Source organism: Gymnogyps californianus, chromosome 18 (genome assembly GCF_018139145.2).
Source record: "Gymnogyps californianus isolate 813 chromosome 18, ASM1813914v2, whole genome shotgun sequence".
Lineage (NCBI taxonomy): Eukaryota > Metazoa > Chordata > Aves > Accipitriformes > Cathartidae > Gymnogyps > Gymnogyps californianus.
Genome location: NC_059488.1, coordinates 8,389,692 through 8,408,587, shown reverse-complemented (window position 1 = coordinate 8,408,587; position 18,896 = coordinate 8,389,692). Strand labels below are relative to the sequence as shown.

The 18,896-nt window shown below is 54.3% G+C and overlaps 1 protein-coding gene across 1 annotated transcript in view; it reads left to right on the top strand.

The window, feature by feature from the left end:
* The window catches only part of VAV2 (vav guanine nucleotide exchange factor 2), a 150,689-nt gene extending 137,205 nt beyond the window's left edge, over positions 1-13,484 (top strand). The window contains 16 exon segments of the mRNA XM_050907813.1: positions 182-267; positions 527-659; positions 1,826-1,935; positions 2,524-2,625; positions 2,731-2,819; positions 3,339-3,355; positions 3,719-3,740; positions 5,043-5,081; positions 5,084-5,169; positions 5,372-5,446; positions 6,070-6,122; positions 6,875-6,991; positions 7,095-7,182; positions 7,277-7,400; positions 10,660-10,814; positions 11,493-13,484. Of these exon segments, the coding sequence (XP_050763770.1) occupies positions 182-267; positions 527-659; positions 1,826-1,935; positions 2,524-2,625; positions 2,731-2,819; positions 3,339-3,355; positions 3,719-3,740; positions 5,043-5,081; positions 5,084-5,169; positions 5,372-5,446; positions 6,070-6,122; positions 6,875-6,991; positions 7,095-7,182; positions 7,277-7,400; positions 10,660-10,814; positions 11,493-11,540 (1,344 nt within the window). The 3' untranslated portion in view covers positions 11,541-13,484.
* Positions 13,485-18,896: the final 5,412 nt, after the last annotated feature.

Sequence of the window (18,896 nt, the reverse complement as noted above, 5' to 3'; positions counted from 1 at the left end):
CACATACACAGGCTCCCCTTGGCGAGGGCGATGCTGTTTCCAGGAGCTTCAGCAGCTCGAGGCAGGGCTGATGGGGATGTCCCCAGCACACCATGCGATCCGGGCAGGTTTGGGTTTCCACCTCTCCAAAGCATCGTCCCAGCCCTGGCTGCGGATCTCAGCCCTGCTTTGCTTTCTGCAGCAAGTGAAGCTGGAGGAGTTCGGGAGGCCGAAGATCGACGGCGAGCTGAAGGTCCGCTCCATAGTGAACCACACCAAGCAGGACAGGTGAGTGAGCAACAGTACTCAGAAGTTTTCCCAAACTAAATGTGCCTTCATTTGGCAATTCCCCTTGCGCTCCTTTATTCAATTATTGCCTGGAGTTGCACTGACAGAAACCACCGTCAATGGGAAATTACAGCACGGTTAGAGCATTGAGCTGCGCTGGCTGGGAAGCTCTGCAGAGCTTTCCGAATCCTTCCCCCTGAATGGGGACTTTAATGAGATGTTTAATTGGGTTGCTTGTTTATTTGCTTGCTTTGGGCAGGTATTTATTTTTATTTGATAAAGTGGTGATCGTCTGCAAAAGGAAAGGGTACAATTATGAGCTGAAAGAAATTATTGAGCTGCTCTTCCACAAGATGACTGATGACCCTATGAATAACAAAGACATTAAGAAGGTAGGTGGACCGGGGATTAGCTCTGCTGGAGAGCATTTTGGAGCTGTTTGGGCGAGTCCTTGGGTAGTATGTTCCCGTTAGCTTTTTAAAATAGAAACAGAGCTTGCAAAAAGCTGCAAAACAAATGCTCAGCTTTCAGGGCAGCCTTACAGAGTGTTGGGAAATGTTTATTAATGTGAAGCTGGGCTTGATCCTTGACCTCTGTCCTTGCAAAACAGCCCTGAAGAAGCTGGGATGATTGGAGTTAGGAGGGAGGAAGCTGCTCCCTGCTTTCTGGCCCGCCGGCAGCGAGGGACCGGCAGGGAGCAAACGTCAGATGGGGCGGAGAGGAGGGCAGGGAGGGAAGGTCCGTCCGGATGCTCTCGCTCCCACGAGTCGTGGGGTGGAGGAGCCTGGAAAGGCAGCGTGAGCGTTGCCGACCAGCCTGCCAAAATCGGCACTCGGAGCATGGTTGAGACGGAAGGAACACCATTTTGCTGGTGGTTTGAGGCTTAGTCTGCAGCCATGAAGGAAAACCTCCCAGCTATCGGTTTAGCAGAGACTCATTCGCTTAATCCATTTACATGCAATGGGAAGAGGTATTGTACAGGTGGGATAAGTGACATTTGGGTAAGAATAGCTAATTTTGCCACTTGGATGCTGAAGAAATGCTGCTAGCTTTGTGTTTTAATGAAATATATTTCCACTTTGCTCTCCTATGCTTTCTAGTCTCATGGAAAAATGGTAAGCAAAGCACACAATTTTCTCTCGTGTTTTTCTTTGCAATGTTGTAATGAGACAGGCAGAGCATATGTGCAGTGGGCAGGTCAGATGTTCCTCCTGGGCTGTCAGTTGCTGTCAGGGAGAGATATAATGGCTGGGGAGGATCCAGTGAAGCAGAAAAATCTGGGTTCTCTCATCTGCTACCATAAAATCCTATTTGGCCCTAGTGCACAGTGCCAAGCTGATCCAGGCATCATTAGTTGTGATGTGTTAGAGAAACACGGAGCTCTTCTTCCTCCTTCCCTGCTGTTACCTTTGCAAAGGTTCAGCAGTCCTTCAGAAGAAGGGACAGGGGCAGGCACTGAGAGCAGTTTTTAAGATGCCTGAATAAAAGTGCGGTGCATTTTGCTGCTCAGGCGTTGGGAGCATAGCGGTCCGATCAGCTCTCTCATTTTCTCTTGCAGTGGTCATACGGCTTCTACCTAATTCACCTTCAGGGGAAGCAGGGCTTCCAGTTCTTCTGCAAGACGGAGGAAATGAAGAGGAAGTGGATGGAGCAGTTTGAAATGGCAATGTGAGCATGAGTGGCTGCTCTAGCCCTGACGTGCAGTTGCCAAGCACAGGGGAACAGTGTCTTGGACCAGCAGGTCACTGGAGACCAGCTCCGATAGCAAAGCCTGTGATGGGGAAGCTCGCGTGGGCTTGCTGGATGGGTCCCTGTGCAAAGGGAGCTTGGGTCCAGCATGAAATCATCGACCCTGAGCGTCTGCGCCAAAGCATGGGTGGTGCATCTCCTTGCCATGGTGTCAGGCCATGCGTGAAGCACCGAGCTGGGGCTGGAGGAAGGCGTTGCAGGAGGAGGGCTGCTGCTGCGGGGAGCCGGTCCTGAGCAGAGCAGGGGTTGGCCCTGCACTGGCGGGTCTGGGCTGTTGATTGACTCGAGCAAGGGCCAAATCTGTGAACGTTGTCCCGGGGGAAGGTTGATGGGCAAAATCCTCTCTCTGCACAGTCAAGCCCTGAGTCTGCTTTCACACTTGCTTTCATATCTGTCCGTGTGGTTTCCAAACTTTGACTGCAATGCAAACAGCAGCTGCTGTGACAGGTCACGAGTGCAGCGTGGCTCATAGGGACAGGTTGATAACCCCCCGGTCCTTTGCCTTAGGTCCAACATAAAGCCAGAGAAAGCCAATGCAAATCACCATAACTTTCAGATGTACACATTTGAAAAGACTACCAACTGCAAAGCCTGCAGGATGTTCCTAAGGTAAGCAACATCCATCCAGCTTTTCTGCATCTGCATTAAAACACAGAAAGAAAATCTCAAAGCTGAGGCTGAATTAGGACTTTCTGACTTCTTTTTTTTGCACAGGGGAACATTCTACCAGGGCTATCTTTGCCCCAAATGTGGAGCGGGTGCTCATAAGGAGTGCTTGGAGATCATTCCTCCCTGCAAGATCGGTGAGTTACTTCACATCATTAGCAGCTTGTGCCAAGGAGGTGAATGCTGCATGGGAATGATCTGAAAGATTCACTCTATAAAGCACTAATGTTAATGCATAACAAAATCTAAGTACGCTCCCACCCACCTCCCAGGGCTGTAATTCACATTGGCTGGTGGTTTAAAAAACAAACAAACCAACCAAAACCCCCCAAAACAGAGCGCTGAATCCCGTGTATGTCAGAGGATTGCAGCAGCTCTGTGTACTAGGTGGGATGCACCCAGCCCTCGTGCTGGGAGGGCATTTAAGAGAGATGATGAGTTCTTCATCAGAAGACGTTGGTTGGTGAAAGCGGGAGGGTCTGTGCCAGGGATCACATCTCTGATGAGGATAGACCTCGTCTCCGGATCCCAAACGCCTCATAGTATGGCAAAAATTTGTGTCCTTGGTCTAAACTGGGCAAACCTGTGACTCGCCTCTGCTCGCCCGGGTTGGTTGCCTGTTAAATTAACCACTTATTTCACCATTTCTCTTGCAGGTTCTTCAGCAGACCAGGTACGTTGTTTGATGGCCCTTTTCCCGCATCCCCCTCTGCCTTGGGCAGAGCCTGTATCCTTGCCCGGTCCGGGTGCGGGCAGCTCATGGGAAGAGCCAGTACCAGCCTCAGGGGGGTCCCAGCAACCTGGGGGGCAGGACGGGAGACCCATGGCCTCTTCTCCAGCTTAAAACTGGCCCAGTTTGTACAGCACCACAGCCCTCGGGAGGTGCCAGCACCCAGCTGGAGCGAGCACCATGGGCTGGGAGGTACCAGGGAGGTTTTGGGAGAGGGTTTCTCATCCCAGTGGCTTCAGGCGGGCGCTCATGGAGAGAACTGAGACCACCATGTCCTCACGGAGACTTTTTCTTCTCTCTTTGCAGGATTCACTGAGTGCTGGACCTGGTAAGGGCATTACTGTATTGCAGGAGGGCAAGTAGAGACAGTGTCTTGATTGTGGCTGCAGGTGTCCCTAACATGGAGCATGTGGGAGGGGGAAGCTCCTTCCGAAACCAGAAAGGAGCATTAGTAGCTGCACAAGGGTCCCGTGCCACCCTCACGGCAATCGATGGGGCGCCGAGGTCTCTCCTGTCCCTGCTCCCCAAAGCAGCAGGTCGGGTCTCCTGCAGAAAGACCCGGCTCCTCCCTGGGCTCAGCCCTCGCCTGCTGCAGCCGCCAGCACCGCGTCGTTTCTTTGGGTGCATTCGTGCCCCTGGCCTGCTCTGCCGTGCGAGTAAAGCTTCTGCGCGTCACACCAGTAACCGAGGAGAGCCTGGCGAATTTCCTTGTGCCAGGATCCTCCTGCAAAGCAGACCAAACGCATCCTGGCAGGGAGGCTTGTTGCTGATGGGGAGCATCTTCCTGCCGGCGCGTGTCCGGTGTGCTGCAGGGATGTGCAGCTCCAGGCATTACCCTCTGATGGGGCCGTTAGTCGTGATGGTCACCGCAATAGTTTTTTATTTTCCTTTGCTTAAAAGTAGCCTAGACAGAATGCTGGGCCTGCCCTGCCCGTGCTCTGGCTCGAAGGAGAAGGAACAATTTGTTTTTGTGCTTTTTCTGATGAAAGGAAAGCCAAGCCTGGCAAAAAGAAACCTGAATCAAATTGGTGGTTAAACAAAAAAAGCAAGCACAGAGTGCTCTCGCTGGGCGGGGAGAGGCAGAGGTGGGGAAGCATTTTGAAGATAAACACTGTGGTTTTAGTGCAGTTGGGAAAGCTTATTTAATGTGCAGTTGTTGGCGAGACAACTGGACTTTGACTGCGAGCTTCAGGGGCGTTTGGGTCCCAGGTCTGGCTGAAATTCAGTGGAAGCTGAGTGTTTGCTGGTCCCTTTTGCAATCGCAGGGGTCACCGCTGAACCCGGCGGGGTTTGGTGCCAGCCAGGCATCGCCTAATGAGAGCCGGTCTGCCACGGCGAGGTTCAAGTCCAGGTGCAGGGCTGGGAGGCAGAGCTTCGGCTTGGCTCGGTCCTTCATGGGTTTATTTTTGCTCGGGGAACTCAATCATCCATGTAACTGCAGGAGCCAAGACCGTTCGCTGTGGGCACTGTTCCTTTCTGCTTTCATGCTTTCTGCCCCAAAGTCCTGCCTGCTGGTGCCGTTAGCTTTGTCATTCGCAGCATAAGGAACGACAGGCTTCAGGAAGGGTATTTTTGTTTTGTTTTTTCTTAACAGGGACTAGATGATGAAACTGTTTTGCTTCTCTCCCAGGTCCTAAAATGGTGGCAGTTCAGAATTACCACGGAAACCCAGCCCCCCCGGGAAGCCGGTGCTGACGTTTCAAATTGGGGATGTGATCGAGCTGCTGAGGGGGGACCCCGACTCGCCGTGGTGGGAGGTGAGAGCGATTCCCCTCAGGAAATTCCTGGAAAGTTTTAAACCAGTGACTTCTGCGTCATCCCTTTTATTTGTGGGCTTTCCCAGAGCGCAGGAATGTGCTGGGGGTTCGGAGCCAGGGGGGCTGCGAGGCAGTTTGGAGCCTGTCCCCATCCCTGCACATCCATGCACGTCCCAATCTGATACCCAGCTTGGCTTTGCAGGGGCGGCTGCTGCAGACGAAGAAGTCGGGTTATTTTCCCAGCTTGTCAGTAAAGCCCTGCCCCGTTGATGCCAGGGTAAGTGCCGAAGAGGAGATGGAGCCGGGAGCACCGGCGCGGGCGCTGGGGGCTGTCATGGGAGGTACTGCTCTGGTGATGCCTGTCCCTCTTCTCAGCCTTCTGCTTGAGACCTTGGTTCTTCCAGTAAGCCCCTGGACCTTGAATAAGGCCTTTTACTGTGGCTGAATTAGTGGATCCATCGTCCCATGGTTGCAAATGTCTGGTCAGGTTGGTCTCAGCCCCGGTCCCAAGGTTGGGGTTGGTGTGACCAGGTCTGGACTCCATTCCTCCTCTGCGGGGCTGACTCAGGAGCAGAGTACTCGAGATCAGTCACAGTATGGGAAAACTACACTTTTTTTTTCTTTTTTTTCCTTTTTTTTTTTTTTTTTTAAACTGTGTTTTGTAATGCTGTCAGCTGCTTCCCAATTAAAAAACACTCAGGTCAATGAAAAAATGCAGCATGCTCATCACAGCTGGGAGGCTGAGAGAGAAATGCTCAGCTACAACACTGCCCTCCGAAGCCCATAATTAGGAAACAGCTTAGCAGATGAAAACCCTCCTGTGGAGAGGAGCGTCTCGCACGTGATCTATAGCCTGATGAGACACTGGCTCATCAGTAATAAGCCATACTCTCTTTGCAGCCTCCCAACAGCCGGCCACCCTCGCGGGAGATAGACTACACAGCGTACCCGTGGTGAGTCGCCCTGCCTACCGCTGGGCAGTGTGCTGGACACGACCTTCCTCTGGCCATAAAGATACATCAGCCTTGCCTTTTAATTGTTACTTTGTCAGGAATCCACTCTAATAATGAATTATGAATGCGAGCTAGCAATGCTTTACATCCCGCCTCCCCTATGGCCACGGGGCAGCCGCTGCAGTGGCATTTGGGTGTTGAAACCTGGTGCAGCCCTCGCAGCCTCAGTGGGGATTTCTTCACTGATGGAGAGGGTCAGAGGCAAAAGGAGAGATCCTGGTTTCTCTTCCCATTTTCTGTCTTTTCTGTGCCCAGAAAACCATTTTGGGAGGAAGGAAGCTTCCTGCCTTGGTAGGAGAGGCTGTGCTTGGCTTGCCTCCTGCTCCTTCCCTCCAGCTCCAGCCAAGTTTGCGAATTCGTGAGTCTAAATTATCCCCCCTCCCCAGCTCTCGCTGAAGCCTCATTTACCCGGGGACTGATTCCCAATTAGTGGGATTTTCTAGGTGTAAGATACTTCAAAGGGAAGAGGTTGCACTCGGCATCGCTCACCCTCTCTGTTCAGTGAGCAGCTTTTTGTATATCTCGGGGCACTTTTCTTCCTGCTCATGAAGTTTTGGATGAGACCTGTTTCTCTACTTGCCATCTCAACCTTCATGCCTTTAAAAAAAGATGTATCTTTTTGTCTAAAACGTGCCTATTTTAAAGATATGCATTGATTTTTAGTTAATTAATTAATTAACCTCTGGGCTCAGGTTCGCAGGGAACATGGAGCGGCAGCAGACGGACAACCTGCTCAAGTCTCATGTCAGCGGCACCTACCTGATCCGGGAGCGGCCGGCCGAGGCCGAGCGCTTTGCCATCAGTATTAAGTAATACTTAATTTAGTAATGTAGTATTACTCACTCACGGAGGGAGAGATGGGGCTGGAGCATGCGGCTATGTTTTCTTGAGTGCCTCTGCTACCGTTCGCAGGTTCAATGAGGAGGTGAAGCACATCAAGGTGGTAGAGAAGGACAACTGGATTCACATCACGGAAGCCAAGAAGTTTGAAAGCTTGCTGGTAGGTTTTTGTAGCCCCTTTGAGCGTGTGCACCGTCCCTGCAAGTCACGCAGAGGACGGCAGAGACAGCCGGGTGCCTCTCCATCCTTCCCAGGAGCTGGTCGAGTACTACCAGAGCCACTCGCTGAAGGAGAGCTTCAAGCAGCTGGACACAACGCTGAAATACCCCTATAAATCTCGGGAGCGCTCTACCTCCAGGACCTTCACCCGCTCTCCAGGTAAAACCCAGCTTAGCCACACGAGCGGGCGCCGTTAAACCCCTGATGGGAAATCTCACCCTTTCAGCAAGGCGTAGGAGCACCGTCTGGACGAAAGGATTTATAGCTTTGCTGTAGGGCTTGAGCCCCCCAGTTTGCAAACAAGTCTCCTGCTTGGCTGGTGGCATTTTGAGGACGGGTCTCACAGGGGGTGGCGGAGGTCGGGGAGGGGGGTCCAGCCGAGCTGGGGCTGCCTGGCACTGCTCCTCCGAGCTCCTGCAGCTCTGCGGAGCGGGTGCAGCCTTCCAGGGAGAGCTTTTGCTGGGGGAGGCTAGTTTCTCTCCTGCGGTTTTGCACCCTGTGCTCGGGGCTGGTTTGCCACCCCCTGGTCCTGCCGGGAGAGGAGCTGCGGCTGCGGGGGCAGCCCGTCCACCGGCGGGTAGTGAGCAGAGATGTGATGCTCTGTTAGCGGGATATATCGTGTCTTACCTGCCCGCATCGGGTTTTGTGCGTGTGTTTTAATGGATCCAGTTCCAGTGTGACTTGTGATGGTTTGAATCCCAGTGGGACTCCTTTAACGGAGGTGATGGGAGAAATGGTAAGTCTGTGACTAAAATTATAAGGAAAAAAAAAAAGAAAAAAATCAAAACAAATGGAAAGCAAAATGTGCATTAGTGCAAAATGTTCCATTTTGTCTAAAAGCCTGAGTGTGGAAGGAACTACTTTGTGGGGGAAAATGCATTTTTTTAAAACTATTTCCAGGGTCTATTTTAAAAAGAATACCAAAGGAAGATAGCTTTTACAAGTTGATTAAATATCCTTTCACAGAAAATACAACCCTAGGGTGACTTTTGAGCCCCCCCACTGGCTGTGGGGCTGTGGCCGGACCTGCCGCTGGCTGTCCCAGCTCCGAGCCCCTGTGCAATACCTTCTGCATGCTTTGCCTCGTATTTCTCTGTCGGCTTTTAAAGCATTGTGCATTATAATTTTTTTTTTTTTTTTAATTTCCCTTTTAATGCGTGTTCTGCCTCTTTCTGTTTCTCTCTAACCTCTTTGCAGCCTCCTGCGCTTCCTACAACTTTTCTTTTCTCAGTCCTCAGGGCCTCAACTTTTCTTCTCAGAGCTCCTCCAGTCCCTTCTGGTCAGGTACCAGTGCCTCTCCTCACCGGAGAGACCTGCCACCTTCCCCAGGCTGCAGCATCCCCAGCTTGAAAGCCATCGCCAGCAGGACCTGCGGGGTCCCCGCTGTCCCTCCATCACCCGCAGGCAGTTCAGGGGGTCCCCAGTGCTGCCCTGGGGCACAGCCTGGAAATAAGTTAACTAACCGAGGCTTGGCTGGAAGCAAAACGCACTCCCCCATCTCCCCAAAATCAAGGCAGAGAGACGATGGAGTTGTCACTATTTGAGAAAGGGGGCTAAAATTAACGACAAAGCGAATCTAGCGCATTGGGATCTCATGATGTACTTCAAGCTCGACCTGCTTATCCCATGTGTTTCACCGAACGAGCATTGGCATCACACCGTCTTCCAGACCGTTTCTCCTTGCTGTACAAGGAGAACAACTCAATGTCCGGCAGTTTTTTGAGCTCTGGTGTCTGAGGCTGCTCAGGAGCCCCTTGCTGAGGAGACAGGGGGGACCTGCGCTGGCAAATGTGTTTTGGAGCTCAGACTCCCTGCAGAGAGTGCAGTGATGCTCCGGCCTTTGAACCCTATTGATTGAACGCGTTACGGACTGGTGTCTTCTGCCTTGTTTGGCAGGGATCAGAGCAAAATTGTGCCAGTTCATTTCCTCCCGTTTAAGCTTTTACCTTTCAGTATTTTCTTTAGGCTGGACAGGGAAAATCATCGGCAAAGCCACACGTGCTTTCCTTGGTGCCGTGTTCGGGAAGAACACTTAACTTTTCAAGGTATTAGAACATAATTCTGGGAATCTGGGATCCTTTAACTGCATAGAAAGTATTGCAGAAAGTAATTTGTGCAGCGATGGGCTCTGAGCAAGCTCCTGATGAAAGAGTTCAAAGCTGTTGTGATTCTCGCTCCGTTCTCCAGCCTGGCTGCCTGGCGAGGACGGACGAGCCCTCCAGTGATTGCACGTTGTGTGTCTGGACCACCTCCATTGCCATCCTCATCTCCGTCCATCCCGAGAGCTGAAAACCTGGGCAAAGCTTTTCCTCAAACTTAGTTCAACCTTGGTTTGCAAACTTTTAAAATTTGAAATTAATCTTCAAAAGTCCTGGGACAAAAAGGGTAGCTTCACCGAAACACGATGTCCCTTTGGGGTTTTTTTGCAAACTTCAGAGGAGGTACATTTTTCTCCTCCTCTGCCCATCCCATCCCTCCCACCCTTGCTCTCCAGCCTACCCTCCAGCTTCCCCCTACCCACTGGGGCAAGGAAGCTGAGCACTGCCCCTGCCTTTACCCCCCCGACTGCTGCTCCTCCTTGTGCCTACCCTGAGCATCCCCTGCCTGAAGCGATGGAGATCCATGGTGCTGGGGCCATGCCAGTGCTGGTGGAGGTTGGGTCCCGGGATGGCCCACGGGGCCGTGCTTCTTACCACAAGCTGTTGGTCAGCATTAGGGTTTGCAGCGTGCTTTTGCACCTTTTGGTCTGTTATGGGACCAAGTTTCCAAGGCCCCTGGCTGCTCCCTGGCAGGGACAGGAGCAGGGAGGATAGCGGGTTTGCAGCGTGTTCCTCCTCATGGCAAAACATACAGGTTTTTCTCAGTGTCTCTAGGAGAATCCACTCCCAATAACTCAATTTTTTAAAGTAGTTTAAATACAAGCTGTTTGCCAAATCTCCTTTTCACAAGGTGGTCCCATCAGGTGTTGGGAGCTGTGTGGCAGCCAGACCTGATATTAATGGTAGAACAGGATTTTTCCATGATTTCATTGTTAATGATCATGTATTCCTATGAAATCTTTTCTTTCACCACCTCCTTCCCTTCTCACAAAAGTGCCCCTCACCCCAGCGATCCCCACCAAGGGGTCACAGCCCCTCCTGGACTCTCCTGGTCAGCAGAGAGGGGCTTCCCAAGCCCACAGAGCAGTTTAAAGCCCAGCAGGAATCCAGTTTAACCCTGACTGCCCCAGTCCGTGTGGGGCTGAGCGGTTCGGATGAGGCCAGCCCCGCCATCCGAGCTGCTCCAGGTCCTGGCGTCGCAATGGGAGCCAGCGCCGCGGTGAAAAACCCAGGTTGAACCTCACCAAGCTTTCCCCAGGCTTCGGCCGGTCCCACGCGATGGGGCAGCTCCCGACTCCCTCTGCTTTGTTCCCTCGCAGTGTTCACCCCACGGGTCATAGGGACGGCGGTGGCACGATACAACTTCGCGGCGCGGGACATGCGGGAGCTCTCGCTGCGAGAGGGCGACGTGGTGAAGATCTACAGCAGGATTGGTGGGGACCAGGGATGGTGGAAGGGGGAAACCAACGGAAGAGTAAGTGCAGCTGGATAACGTCCCGTCCAGTTTCTGCGGCTCACGGTCCTCCCCGCTCTCAGCCTGCCCAGCTGGAGCAAACCTGCTGTCAGGACAGCAAAGGGCAGGGGGACACATCCCACTCCCTCCTGCGCTTTTCCAGCTCGCGGGTGGGCTGTCATCTCACGAGAGCCACCGCTGTGTCGCCAGTCGGTGCTGTGTGACAGTGACACGCGACGCCCAGTGCATGCAGGCAGATGGGAGCGTGCGGTGGGCAGGCAGGCACGCCGGCTCGGGCGATATCTGAGTCTGCTTTTCCTTAAACCTGTACATGGGGGATTTATGCAGGAGTGGCTCTGCAGGTGAAAGGCTCAGCATCCTGGGGAAAAGCAGCAGGCTGATGGCTTGACCTGGTGTCCCACGGAGTTTGTAGCACTGGGGACAGATTCTTCATGCCCTGATGCCTTATATATTGCAGACAACTCGTGTCTGAGGCAATGTATAGTTGCTAGCTCCGTCCCAAATTAGGGTAACGGCTGCACCACCGTCACCATCGTGCATCGGGATGCAGGCACATCCAGCACCGTACAAATGGCTCACTGGGAGCAGCGCGTGGTGGCAGGGGAATAGCCCCGGTGACGGGACAGGAGGTCCCTTGAGCTCCCCAGTCTCCAGCTCACCTCTCCGCTTCCCCGGCAGGTTGGCTGGTTTCCCTCGACGTACGTGGAAGAGGAGGGGGTGCAATGACTGCGGGGATGTCTGATGGAAAGTCGTCGAGCGCCCAGAGCGAGCCGCTGCAGACCGTGCACACTTGTCCCGATGCCTGTGGCTCCCCGTGAGACGCGGCCGGACGCCTCCCAGGACTGCTCTCGCAGACTCTTTAGCAATCCATTCCTCTGTACAGTGTGTGTGTGCGCGCGTGCGTCGGGGCTGCCGCCGGCCTCGCTCCTGTTACGTGTATAGAAGATTGATGGTCTGTCGGATAACGTTCGTGTAGCAGCTGCAGAAGAGGCCCAGGAAAGCCGCGCTCCCCTGCATGGACAGAGCTGAGAGACTCTGTGCGGTGCCCACCAGAGGATGGGGTCCTCCGAACCTCTTTTACTAAAGGTGTTTTAAAAGCCACTGTGGTGATGGTGGTGGGAGGGTGAGGCTGAAGGTTTGCGCCTGGGCTGGTGCCTAGGTGTGCCAAGGTGAGAATTTGGGAGTTTCTAAGGGGAGGGAACAACTCAGCCCCAAGGAGATGATGCGGACCCCCTGCCACGGTGCTCGGGTGGGCTCCCCGGGTCAGGATTTCGGCAGTCTCCCTGGCAGCCATGCGGCAGCGCCCAGCAGCACCGCGCTGTGGCCAGGGCGAGGGTGCAGAGCGGGGACACCCGGCCCGGGAGGAGGAAAGGGCTGTTGCTCGTCTCTGAAGGATGCCAGCTGTGAAACCAGGAGCGCGTTTTGACCATCAGACGTAGGCTGGAAGTGGACCTTCAGGTCAGGCAGGAAGGGAGAAGAGCCGCTCTGGCATCCCAAGCCCATTTTCTTTACAACCACCTTCAGTTCCACCAGCCTTGCTGCGGGTGGAGTGGGCAGCCCGGGGTGCTGACTGGTCCCACTGATGAGCAGGAGGTCTTGGTGCGTTGCAGGACTGGAGATGCACTTTGCCACGCAAGGGTTTTGGAGGCCACCAAGGCGCCAGGTACACGCAGAGGAGCGGACGGGCGCGTGTGTTCGTGGGTCTGTCCTGCCCTCGCTCCCAGCTTGGTCCCACTGCAAGCAGGACCCCCCCAAGCCAGGCTGGTTTTTCTTGCAGCCGTGACACGTCCCACCTCGCTGAGCTCAGGGGGGCCAACCCACCTAAGTAAGGGCTACGGTATCCTGATTTCTCTCGCTAAGTTGTGAAAGCATCTCTTCTTCCCCAGCTGTGTGCACTTTTGGGGGCTGTGAGCGTTGCCCCCTCTCTTCCTCCCACAGGCTGTTACTGCTGCTGCTGTCAAGTAAAGGTCCGTCTGTCTTGGCATTGCCCCTGTGTCCTGAGCACCATCCGTCTGAGTCTGTTCTTTCCAAAGTGCAGCCCCTGTGGTTGGTAGGCAGAGCTGCCGGGTGGAAATCCCAGCCATCGTCTTCTGCCGGGCACTGGCTTTGCTTCAGAATTTCCTTCCAAAGTGCAAATACGAACAAATACGTGTGTGGGTCAGTGTGTGACAGTGAACAAGTTTCCTCTATCCAATATCTGAGCCCCAGGAGATGCCCTCCAGCCTCTCTGAATAAGTTGCATTTTGAGCTGGTGCTTCCACGCCCTGACGTTGTTCCCCTGGGACTTGCGGTGGTCCTGCCGTGGGGCACCATGTTCCCGGTGTGGGCTCTTGGCATCGCGCTGGCGCAGGTCTAGGAGATGCCAGCGTTGGGTGGGTGAGCAGTGCTAATGCCCTCGGTCCCTGGTAGGGGGGTACCATGGCTGCATCCGAAGCCTTGCTGCAAATGTAGCAGCAGTGCCCTTCTCGGGATAATAAATGGAAGAGTTTGGGGCTCTCAAGGAGAGGGGGAAGATATTAACTTGGAAATTAAATGTTGTTGCTTAGTGACAAGCCCAGAGCCACCCTACTTTGCTCCCCGTCCCTCCTGGAGCCCCGTGAGTGTCCCTGCTCTCGGTGCCATGGGGGCAGTGGGGTGGGTGCAGCCAGGGTCTGGCCGGGGCAGATGCCCGCCGGGGGTCTTGCTCTGTGGGGTGATGGGGATGCGGAGGGGGCTCGGGGCTTTCCCAAGGTACTGGTTGGTGCTAACCTCTCCTGGCCAGCCCCTCGGTGCTCAGCTCGGGGTACGCTCAAGGTGGAGCAGCCAGCAGGGAGCTGGCAATGCCCCGCTCCTCCTGTGCAAAGCAAAGGGCCCTGCTCCGGTTCCCGGAGCTGTGGTGGAGCTGAGGGCGTATTTAGGGTGGATGAGATGCACGCACACACACACCCGAGACAAACTCACGATGGCTCATGTTATGCCTCAGATCCTAAAGCCTTATGTGACCCTCCTGTTTAACATGGCCGATTTTCTAAGGTGGTGAGGGCATCCCCCCTGAAAGAGCACGTACTCTGTCACAGGGACCATGGCACTGTCTCTCCCTTACACCCCAAAGGGATCCCTGACCTCCACCACTGCCTGCGTCCCTCTCCCGGCCCTGCCAAATCCCCCTTCCCTCCGGAGAGCTCTCCCTCTTGTGTTTACTGTTGTAAGAAACTTGTTAAAAAGATTGTTTTGTTTGTAAGTAATTATTCAGCCATTTGCCACAATATATATCTGTGAATAAGAAAAGGAAATGTTTTTTTATGATGGCGAGAAAATTGTATATATATTTTAGTTCATCGCAGATCATTCAAAATTGCAATGGGATACGTTGGAAAATAATATGTAAATTCCTTGGGTTTTTCCTTTGCACTGCACTAACTGGGGTAGGGTGGAGGGGGTTTAAAGATAAAACTTTGTTTATGGAATAGTTTATAGCTGGGAATTTGGAAATCATTTGGAATAGCTTGTAATGCTGGAATAGAAACTTTAGCTGCTACTTAGAAACCCTTTTGCATGTGGTTTTTCCAGACCTTTTTAAGTTACAATACATCAAAGTAAATTCCACAATGAAAAAATAAAGTGTAATTTTGCTGATAGGTTTTTTTTCCCAGCCGTGGTTTTTACTGTGCCGGAGGGCTCAGGCTCGCGTCAGGTTTCTTGTCACTAAAGCCCCCTTGACTACACTGGGGCCGGAGGGGTGACTTGGCCAGGCCAGGGGAGACGTGTGCTCACGGGGACAGATCCTTTCTGATTGCTGCCATGAACCGTAAGTGTTCGTACGCCTTCCAAAACTCAGCGTAAATCCTTCCTGCGGTGCCAGACACGGCTCTTTGCAGTGAGGCACCGCTGAAGCCAACCGCTCGCCTGTCGAGTTCCTTCTCCTTGTTTCTGGAGCAGCTGCCTCTCGTGCAGTTGTCCCACGCTCCTGCCGGGCGGCTTTCCTGGGGCTCCTCTCCCTGCCCGAGCTGAACCGCTGCGGGGTGAGAGAAGGAGCATGATTTTCCACGGCTTTTAGTCACTCCCGAGTATCATATTCCAGAATCCCACTCGGCCCTGCATGCAGCAGCATTTTCCAGAGCAATAAAAGAAATTGCACAGTTGCTTATAAAATACCTGAGGCATTGCGGAAGGTTTCACCCCAGAGCAGGGACACGAGATGCCACTGTGAGCTGCTATGTCATTTAATTAATAATAATAATAATTTTTTTCTGCTCTTGGAGTCCCCAGCGCTTCCTCCTTCTCGCTTCAACTTTCACAGGGTCAGCTGAAAGGGGCTGTAGCAATGAGCAGAGGCGTTTTACTCGGAGAAGCAGGACATGAGCTGGGCACTAACTTTTGGATGCTAATTTGGAAAGATGCTGCTCAGCCAGGTTGTTAGCCTTGGCTGAGGTGATGACCCCTGCCTGGGATAAACCCTTTCCCCGTTGTTGCTGTTCAGTCTAAGGGAAGCTCTCCAACATGCACCATGTATGAAATACCAGTTTTTGGTACCCGGGTGCTCTCCTGCCAGCGATGAGCATCGCCCCGGCCCTCAAACCCATGGCATCGCTGTCAGACGCCTGCGGCACGGCTGGGCTGCAAAAATGCAGCACTAGAGCCTGGAACCGACTGATGGCTGCAAGAGCAGGTAAATGCAAAAATCTGCTTCTGTGCAAGGTCCTGCCTCTGGGGACGTCGTGCCACCCCGGGGGCTGGCTCCTCGGTGGCAGCTGATGACATCTAACCCTCGGGAGGTGGTTGGAGCCGGCAGCGTTGCAGCCTTGGCCAGGTGGGTGCCTCGACAGCCGGCTTTGCTCAGCTCCACATCCAAACCTCCCCCTGGGGTTTGCACTGATGCGAGGTCTGACGCCTCGGGGATAAATGGGGCATTTATTCGCCGTGCCCAGCCACGACCAGGCACTGTAACCAGATCAGGAGCAGCCTTCCCAGGGGCATTAACAGGAGAATAAATCTCCAGCCCCTGCCAGCACAGCTGGCTCCAGCCCTGCACGGACCCCGGCCTGCCCCAGGAGGAGGGATGCAGCAGACACTTTATTTATTTATTTATTTATTTATTTATTTATTTATAAACCGCCCCCCCCCCCACCAATAGCAACTGCTGACATAACTCCCACATTAGCTGGGCTCGCCAGGGCGCTGCCTCTGCTCTGAGCAAACACAGCGCTGGGGGTGGTTGCATTTGCTGGCTGCCCTCTGCAAACAGCAGGTCCTGCTCCGTGCTGCAGAGTGTGACAGCCGCCCTGCGATGTCCCTGTGGCTGGGCCTTGAGCACGCCCCGCGGCCGCGGTGTCCTGTGGCCGGCCAGCGCATGGCCACCTCCCTCTGCCACCTCGGCTGCGAGAAGGCGTGTCGGCTGGGTGCAAGCTCCCGTGCCACCCAGCTCGGTGGACCCCAGAACAAGGGTCCAAACTGCTGTGCAATCACGATGAGGAAACTGAGGCAGAGGGTTGCAATACCAGAGCTCAGAAAAGCTCTGCCCAGCAGGACTGTGTGGGATCGAGCCTGCTTTTGATTTGGAGTCATGCACCAGTAGTGCTTTCCGAAGACCGAATTCAGACTGCGGTGCAAGGGAGAGCACAGCCGGCTCTGCACGTGCGCCCATGTGGGCTCCGGTGGCCATGGGGATGGTGATGGCACATGCATGCAGCCTGGTGCACACGATAATGAGCCACGGGTCTGCAGCACGCCTGGCTAGTTCATTCCTGCATTAGCCATAATGTTTTCTGTGACCTAGAAGACTCCAGCTGGCGCACACAAACCACCGTGCTCCTTTATTTTATAATTAATCTAAGAATTATAGAGAAAAGATTGAACTAGCTTAGGCTCCCTCCACCTTGGACTGACCAGCAGAAAAAATAACCACCCTCATTCCTGTTCTGGGGCTGCATCAGGGCCCTGGGGCTTGGAGGGATTGAAGTCGCGGCCGCTTTCTCCACAGTCCGTCCTGAGCTTGGTGAACAGCTCAGGCTGCTGAATGCACGCTTGGGCTTATATTTTTTTAGGTCTGGTCTAACCCAAAGGTCGTATTTATAATTAGGACGTGCTGGTGAAATGGTTCTGGCCCGTCAAACAGAAACACCCCACTGCAAACAGGAGTTTAGACTTGTTTGCATCTCTGTGGTTATTTTGAGCAATTAGTCCATGGAGAAGTCTGGAGGAATTGGGGCTCTTTCTTTAAAACTTAGAAACTGATTTTATCTTTGGGAGAAATGCTGCCTGAGACAGGGGCTAATGCTGGAACAAGTGAACCCCTACACTTCTGTCCAAACCCTTCCCAAACTGGGGGAACTTGGATGCAGACTGGGTACCACGGTGCGTTCAGCGTGCAAGAGCAGAGGCATGGGGCGGTGGGGATCAGCGGGGGGCACTTCCCAGGGTCATGGTGCTGTTGAATGCTAAAACCCCCCCGAAACACCGTCCCTGGGCTGCTCGGGGCTCCATGGAGCCATGGGCGGGCAATGCTGCCCGGGGGACGCTGCGGGGACCACGATGCTGCTCGGACCCTGACCACGGCAACCGCCGGCCAAACCCCGGCTCCACCCCGACCTCTGCTTCTCTGCGATATCTGAATCAGGCCCTTCAGAGCCACCTTTGAAGAACTTGCGCCGCCTGCGTATCCTGTCCAAACAGGCCCTAATTTCAGGGGCGAGTCCTGGGCAGGAGGAACAATAAACCTTCGGGCTGAGAGATCTAAATCAAACGTTTATTTTCCTGCCCCCCTCTAAATTAAATTTTTTTGGTGTTCCCACCTTCGCTTTGAGCTGTCGGGTCTGGCTTAGGAAACGTGTAAATTTATTTTAATTCTGCTCTTAAAATTTAACTGCTGGGAACTCCAGCAGGAGGGTCAGATGGTGCCTTTCCTCGCTGTGTTTGCTTTCTGGCATCCAGCTGACGGCTCCAGCCAGCGCCGAGCAAGCCCGGGAGGCTGCGAGTCCCCGCTGGCCCCAGCTGGGCTGTTTGTTCTCTGCCGGGCACGGAGCCGGGGAGGAAAGCAGCATTTTCCTCCCTGTTTTGAATTTCTCCGCTCTGCCTAACTTTTCTTCTTTGTTGAGAAGCAGCAGAGCCACGAGAAGGGGTGAGAGGTTGGTAAGCCCCTGTTTCCCAGCTGCCTGGGCTGGCTCTGCTCGCCTCCGGTGCTGGTTAATGTTTTTTGCAGCAGGGGCTGAAGGGGCGGCCGTGCACGGAAGAGGAGGAGGAGGAGGAGAGCATCGGAGGAAGGCAGGGGCCCCACGGCCATCTCTGGAGGGAAAGCCAGCCTGGAGTGAGCCTTGCCGGTGAGTGGAGCCTGGGGAGTCGTGGCTGCGGGCAGTGGGAATCTGCCGTGGGCTGGCCGAGAAACTCTTGTGGGTGTCGCGGGATTTCCCGAGCGGGAGTTTGCAGCTTTGCTGGGCAGCGGGGGGACACAGCGGGTGTTTTGGAGGCCGCGTGGCAGTGAGCAGGGGGGCTCGGTGGGGTGAGCTCTGGGGCAGCTCCCGGCCACGGCCCGTGGCTTGCGTGGGAAGGGGTGGTGCTGGCCTGCGAGACCACGCTGCACCCCCGCTTGTGCACCCAAAACCACGCGCCCGGATCAAACCCCGAGCCGTGTCCCCGGCCAGGAGCCCAGGGTGCAGGGGCTGGGGTGTGTGCAGGCAGGATCTGTCCCCGTCCCCCAGCAGCAGCCATTGCACCATCCTCTTTTGATAGGGAGCAAACCTGGCGCCTTCATTGTGGCCAAATAGCTCCTGAATACAAGGGGGGGGGGGGGGAAGTGGTTTCTGCAGGCGTGAGCAAGCACAGGCATTGCCGTGCCCTGTGTGTTTCCAAGCCCCTTTTTCAAGTGGGGCCCCTCTGGAGGGTGTTTGGGAGCTGCACACGCATGCAACTGGGATCCCATTTCCCTGCTGGAACAGGGTCCCAGCAGCCCGCTCAGGGATGCGCCTCGGGGCTCACTCCAGCTGCCGTGAGCTGCTCAGCCCCTTGCACAGCACCCAGAGATACCAATGAAAAGGTGGGTGAGCAGCCGGGCTGGCCAGGCATCCCCTACCCATGCCAGCGAGGTGTTTTTGCAATTTGCAGGTGGAG